Genomic DNA, 7,500 nt, shown 5'->3' on the forward strand with positions numbered 1-7,500 from the left:
CCTCCCCTTCCCTCCTCTCCCCTTCCCGACTAATTTCTGATTGTTAGGGAAATTTTCAAATCGGTTCAAGAGGACCGGTGCCGTCAATCAACGCGCGGAGGCGTAAACCTTACGGCGGAAGGAAAGGTATATAAACAACCCTGTCTGGGGCAATACGTTGCATTGCAACTCTGATTCCATTCTACACCGCAAGTCAGATATGGTAAGTCTTTGGAAAGCAATTTTGGTCAGATCAGGAACTAAATCTGACCATGCCTTATTATCTTTTAATTTTATTTTCTTCTTTCAAACTGTCCTAATTAACTCTACGAGTTATATTCATATCCCTAGATACTTCGCTAGAATTCTTAACAATCGTTTGGCCAAAATATTTATTTGCAAGTGCGGTTATTGTATTAAGACATTAAAAGAACACGCTTTAGTATCGTAACGGGTAATCATTATTAATTTTAAAATTAATCATAAATTTTTGTTTTAAATCTTGTGACGATGTTTTTTTATTTTCATATTTCTCATTTCCTTATTCTACGGTAATTTCATATTTTGCGAATCCTTTCATTGTGTCTTTGTACATTATTAGTTAGAAAGTTTTATTATGTCGACTATAATTCAAAAATAATAACACATACACAGACACAAACATATATATATATATATATATATATATATATATATATATATATATATATATATATATATATATATATATATATATATATGTATACATATATATATATATATATATACACACACACACACACACACACACACATATATATATATATATATATATATATATATATATATATATATATATATATATATATATATATATATATATATATATATATATATATATATATGGGTATGATTGTGCGCACGCGTTCGTTCCTGCTTGTGACAGACAGGTATAAGTGGCGGCTCATTTATCACTTTCTTCGATCCTGGCCTAACATCTTTATTAGACCCAGCTAGCAATTAGCATCAACATCAGCTGGAGATAAGAAGAGTGCTGACAAGTGCATCGCTAAGAACTTGCTTAGAACTAGAAAACCCTAACCATCCGAGACTCCTCAAAGAAAAAGCGTAACACGGATACGAGATCTAACTTAAATATTCTAACAACATATAAGAAATGGACATGGGCTAGAATTTAATGAGAATGGCAGAGAAAAAAAGAAATTACTGAGAAAATGAAAACAAAAATTAAAAAATTTCCTATAGTACGTTTAAAGCAAAATTTAACGAGGAATTCACGGGTTTTTAAATGAAAGAAAGCTGACAATAAGTAAGGAAGAAAATTGGTTTTGTAGTGCAAAAAGTATAGGAAAACTTACTTTTGAGATATCGGCCGACAAAGTTTGTGAACGAACATTGATCAAAATTAACATAAAGCATTATAAGTAATTACATTGTGTTTCTGGCATTCTTGACGGTACCGTTATGGTACCTACCCCCCTACTTATAGTTACTGGTCCTCTCACTTATTTATAATAAGCGTTATTATAATGAAAAATTAGTTATATTTTCTCATTTTATACTTTTTGATGCGAAAAAGTAAAAAAAAAATATATATATATATTTTCACTCATTTCTAGATGAGATAGGGCTTTGAAATTTTACGTCTGACAAGAGCACTAGATGTGCATGTCATTGATGGCGAAAATTGATATTTGTGAATTTCACCCAAAATTGCCATATTTTCCAGTCTCCCTGAATTGTATCCTTTACAAATACTTGCAAGAGTCGATAGTAGGTGATATGTGATATTGAAATGAAATTGGGATTTTGTATCAGTATTTTATTGCAAATGTGCATTATCCTTTTAAAGTCCTATTTTATTTTCATATGTATAAAACAGGGTTTCAGACTAAGTGAACGCTAGACTCTAGGAGTCTAGAGAGATGACATTCGTATGGGATCTGTTCTTACTATCGTCACACCTTATATATGTAAAGACTCTTGCCTTTTTTAAACGCATCTTATGACCTTGTATACAAATCTTTTTTTCCAGAAGAGAAATAGCGTCACCTGTCTCCTTTGGGTCGTGGTTGGAGTTCTGGCCGCAGGAAACATTGACGGGATGGCCGCGAAAGCTCACGTCCTGATCTTACCTCAGGAACTCCATTCCTCGGACGGGTGCGGCCCCAATCCGTTGTCCATCGTCTTCACAGCTGCCAACGACTTAGGTAATGATTGCTACCAATGCCTCCCAATTTGAAATTTTAGTCTCCGTCTAGATGGACATTTAGCACTATTTCTATTGTAAGGAATGTTAGATTTTTAGGATAACTTTCTATTAGCCACATAGGCAGAAAGTTATACAGCACACGCAACGTTTTCATTGATTAGTCTTCAAACAATACGAAACTCACCCATTCTTTGTATCCGTTTCCTTTTTCACTTGTTTCTAACATTTTTATGTTTATCTATTGATGGGCTACAGAATAACCATGGAACCAATAAGTATGGTCAGATTTTGTAAGATATGCCATTAAGGAAAGTACTTTTCACACTTGCTACACATTTTATACTTATCTCGCGTTAAACGCCATGATTATTACCCTAAAAGTCTTTTGTGCATATTACTTCTAACTGTAATCGAACAGTTTAACATGTTTCTTTAAAAAAAACATAATAGAAACGAACGAGCCAGAAATAAATCACTATATTTCGACCAAAACACATTGGCCATCTTCCCTTATCTTTCCATTGGTGTAGTGGACTACACCCATCTGTATCCGATTATCAAAAAGGTAATTAAGCAAGATAAGCATTAAAGGTCAAGACATCAACCTCCAACCCGGTCAAGACTACAAAGATGCACGTGGATGAAATTAAATTTGGCTGACCCTTCCATGCAATTAATAAACCTTCTTTGAACAATTGGAAACACCTTTGTGTTTTCATATTTAAACCGCCACTGTTCATTTCCTTTCTGATTTTACTGTACAACGTAAAGAGTGCCAACGTGTGTGTGTGTGTGTGTGTGTGTGTCTGTGTGTGTGTGTATGTGCGCGTGTGTTACAGAAATTCGCAGTTTATGATCACTGAATTTTGATGATTAATATAAATTGTAATTTTCCAGACATATCTCACATTCCATGACTGTTCTAGGTCATATGGCAGCAAGCGAGGTCATGGCAGTACTGGAGTCTGACCCAGATACTTGGGGAGAATTCCTCACCCTCATTCATACCTACGACGATTGCATACGAGCAGGTCAACTAAGGTCAGTCTATGATTGTAATAACTTGGACATATATAACATGAATAGATATAAAAGTAAGAGTCTTGATAGTAAACGTTAAAGAAAAGGTCATGCGTATTAAAAAAAACATAGGGAAGTTAGGTAAAGCTAATGTCTTCTATAAAAGTAGATAATTAATTCAATCTAAGAATGGAAAAAGTTGAAATAATACAAAATATCTTCTGTAAGGAAATAGAGAAAAGAACAACTTATGGCAACGAAATCTGAAGAGATTTCAACCATCCAGTGATTAGACCTTAAGGCATGGTAATGTCAGAAGTTATGAAAAACAATAGTCCTTTACCAATAGATGAAAAATAGAAATAAAGGTATCTCAAAAAAGTAGTAGGGCCTAATACTGTATCATATGTAATGCTAAAGGGTAGAGACCGAAATTTCCAGACATTCTAGTAAGAAAAATAAGTTTGGTTGGAATTAAAAGACTACTGTATATCACGTATTCCATATTTGATTATTTATCTTAGCCAAATCAGGTTCTGACTTCGCAAGAACAAGATTTAGTGTTGAACATGTTACAAAGTATAAGAGGTAATTCCAAGCACTATTAAAACAGGCTCAATGGTCCTAATTATTATCACTACTATTACTACTATTACTACTAGCCAAATTGTAAATGGTATATTTCCAAAAATCTCAAAAGGAAAAAATCTATATATATATATATATATATATATATATATATATATATATATATATATATATATATATATATATATATATATATATATATATAGATAGATAGATAGATAGATAGATAGATAGATAGATAGATATACACATACAGCACAGCCCTCTACATATGTATACATATAAATACAATATGTAGATACATAATATATATTATGATAAATAACATTGTCGAATATTTAACTAAGATATAAACTATGAAAAATATAATACATTCACTTCTAAAATCTGGAACCTTTATTATCCTATAATGATGGCTCCCTCTATATATACATAAAAAAAAAAATGTGGGTTTACCTTCTTCCATCACGACCTGGAGGTGTGGTTCTTTGTGTTCCAAAAGTTAGTCTGAACTCTAGATGTATTCTTGGCGCTGACAGTCCATGCTTATACAGTTTCATTACTGACTAAGAAAAATATGAAAATCAAGAAGAAAGTTTTTAAACAGTTAAGGAAACATTCCAGTGCGTTGTTGTTGATGACATTTCACAAGATCATAAGAGAGAAAATTAAGTTTATATCCTCTCTCAAAAGTTAAGAAAACCAAATTCACCCGTTCTCGATTTACTTCCATTACATCATTATAGACTTACAGAATTGATTCACAAAACTGCATCCCAATTTCCTTATCAACAGATACAAGAGAGGGATTCCAGCATCAAGAAGGATGTCAGAGTTACCACACATCCAGAATAGTCTGAGAACAGCTATTCTCAAGATGCCGTCTTCCCTTCCAGTCCCTTCACCATACAAATACGGACATTCCCCGGCTAAGGTTTACAGGAACAACGCAGGACCTAGTCAGTTCCTACAGCAGAAGTATTCGCGTCAAGAAGAACCTTAATGAGGTATTCAGAGAAGCCGTCGTCTCTTTCAGAGATCCTCGCCAGCAAGACCGTTATTCTTACGGAGTTTTCCCGCATCAATGAGAGTGATTCATCGCTGAAGATTTATCATCTGATACCTAATAAATACTTACCCTAAAGCTTTTAATTCTTGTTAACTAACTAAATGGTGAAAAAATAAATTAATAAATACATTATCACTGTTTATTCTTTATAACCAAGTATTGTTTTCCTTGTGTACTTTCTTTTATTTCTGTACCACACTGCAACAAATAAAATTAATGATATAATAATTATATAAGAAACATGATCCCCATACATCCAATTTCTCACCACAGAAAGTACCTAATAAGTTTAGACCTCCTTTCCTTTTAAAATATACCAAGCAATAGTTCTACATGTCATCCAAAAATACAACAAATGAATACTAAATATGCTGACTTGATACTTCTACCTTCAACAACTTTAAAGAATGTTGTTCCTGCATATATATACTGGCACTGAATGTCCTCCATGGACCCTGGATGGGTCTTATGATCCAAATTTAAAAAGCAAGTGTAATTGTAGATAATCCTATTCATAACAAAGGCCCAGAATGAATTATAACGATCCCAGAATGAATTATAACGATCCCAGAACGAAGTACATCTATACTTTTGATTTACAAAAACATTAATATCAACATAAACAACATTTCGTCAGAGAAAAGAGCTGGGTTAAAAAATGCATGAGTCATTTTATTGTTTATATATGGCATATGTTTTTGTCGTTGTTAATAGTTTATATAGGACATATCTGTTTTGACGCTGTTACTGTTTTTAGAATGATATATTGTTAATTTATTCTCATCATTTATTTATTTCCTTTCCTCACTGGGCTATTTTTCCCAGTTGGAGCCCTTGGGCTTATAGCCTCTTGCTTTTCCAACTAGGGTTGTAGCTTGGCTAGTAATAATAATAATAATAATAATAAAATGACTGTAGGTTTTCATTAGAACGTCTCACAGAAGACGCTCCACATTGATTAAGCTTCTATAATTGTTTATGAATAAAAGCAACATTGACTAGAAAAGCACTCTGAGAGTGCAGCCCTCCACCACGGCAGGTTATTTCGGTCGACCTTGACCTTTGAACTAGGACTTTCAAAACTGAACCACTTCCACGTTTCAACATAACAATTAATTCCTCAAAGTATCACTATTATGAGTAAAATTGTGGCCAGGAAATTATTTCTAAACAAACAGGGTCGAAAACATTGTAAAACAACACCTTCGTTCTCTGAATTTCATAGTATTCTATAACAAGTAACCTACGCCTTAAGCTGCATTTATTGATTAATCATTTTCTTGTTTCATAGGTGACTTTTTTCACCTTACAATCTTACATAATCCTTTCATTGTTTTTAATTAGCGATTTTGAAATTCTATAACAAAGATAAACCCTAAGATAGGTCATAGTCCAGCTAGAATTCACATACCATCAGGTTTATGTGTCTCATTTGTACCTATAAAATGGACAGGTATAATAAATATAGGACTTCATCTTCCCTTCTACATCTAATTGTTTCCCATTCTTAGAATGGGATAAAAATCACAAAATTCTGTATCGACCAATTTCTGAAATAGCTAACTCATCTTTAAACACCACATATGCAACTTTCAAATTTTGTTTGGATTCATAGAGCCAAATTACTTATTGACAGAATTCTAAAACAAAATTAAGCAAGTAGCAATACAGATTCCAAGTGTAAGGCCTTGAAAACGCACATAATTGGGCACATTATGCTACTGGGAATATGGACAAAAACAAAGAACTTTCTCCTTGCACATGGTAACGTTTAATTATCAAGTCACTCAAGACAAATTTTGCTAAAAAAAATCAAGATTCCCATTATGTCTTGATTTGAAAAACTCCCCGAGTTCCTTTTTTTCCTTTTCACAATCCGTATTGTGAAGCCTTAGAAAGTCGACCGGTGCAATTGAGAGAGATTCACAGAGTAATCTTACTGCCTTTCCTGAAAAAAAAATATATATATATATATAAATATAATGACGAATCAATACAAGAAACAGCATTATATCCCACCATGAAACTTTGATATTTCGGAAAACTTAAATTTTTTTTCCTATATAATATAGAAGAGTCTCTTTGCCTCATAAAAATAACTTAAGAATGACATAATTACAAATACAGAATAGTACCAGACAAAGGCATTTTACGGTAATATTTATCCAAGGAAATTATGTAAGCAAATCCTTTTGACGATGCAAAAAATTGCAACACCACAACAATAGAGTAATCTCTCGTGTTTATTTTTTTTTTTAAATAATTCATTGCTATTTCTTAATAGACTTAAATGAGCACTAATATTTGTTAACAAATCTAAAGAGTCGGTTAGTACTTTAATAATTCTTTTCCTTCTGAATTTTTAGGACTGAGTTAAGGATATGAGGAAAAGATAATATGGTCCTTCTGTAGCCTACGGGCCGACCAAGGGAATGGCCCGTGCCAACAAGAAATGTTGGCTTTAATCCACTACTAGTCCTTCTGCAGTTCAACGAATCTTTATAGTGGACTATTGTAAGTTATTGTTAATGACCAACCAGAGCTTCAGGATATACAAAAATTCATATACGCAGACGACCTATGCATTGCCACACAGTCACGATCCTTTGAAGAAATAGAGGAGAGACTGACA

At 33.0% G+C, this 7,500-nt stretch overlaps 2 protein-coding genes across 2 annotated transcripts in view; one reads left to right on the top strand and one right to left on the bottom strand.

The window, feature by feature from the left end:
* Window positions 1-1,926: 1,926 nt before the first annotated feature.
* On the top strand, window positions 1,927-4,943 carry LOC137631788 (uncharacterized). Its single transcript, XM_068363749.1, has 3 exons — window positions 1,927-2,189; window positions 3,118-3,232; window positions 4,595-4,943. The coding sequence occupies exons 1-3, from the start codon at window positions 1,985-1,987 to the stop codon at window positions 4,800-4,802; spliced, it is 528 nt and encodes a 175-aa protein (XP_068219850.1). The 5' UTR covers window positions 1,927-1,984; the 3' UTR covers window positions 4,803-4,943.
* Window positions 4,944-5,772: 829 nt separating this feature from the next.
* Window positions 5,773-7,500, bottom strand: part of LOC137631786 (uncharacterized) — a 14,951-nt gene continuing 13,223 nt past the window's right edge. Inside the window, exon 5 of the mRNA XM_068363745.1 lies at window positions 5,773-6,816. Coding sequence (XP_068219846.1) covers window positions 6,671-6,816 — 146 coding nt within the window. The 3' untranslated portion in view covers window positions 5,773-6,670. The remainder of the gene's footprint in view (window positions 6,817-7,500) is intronic.

Source organism: Palaemon carinicauda, chromosome 40 (genome assembly GCF_036898095.1).
Source record: "Palaemon carinicauda isolate YSFRI2023 chromosome 40, ASM3689809v2, whole genome shotgun sequence".
NCBI classification, from domain to species: Eukaryota; Metazoa; Arthropoda; class Malacostraca; order Decapoda; family Palaemonidae; genus Palaemon; species Palaemon carinicauda.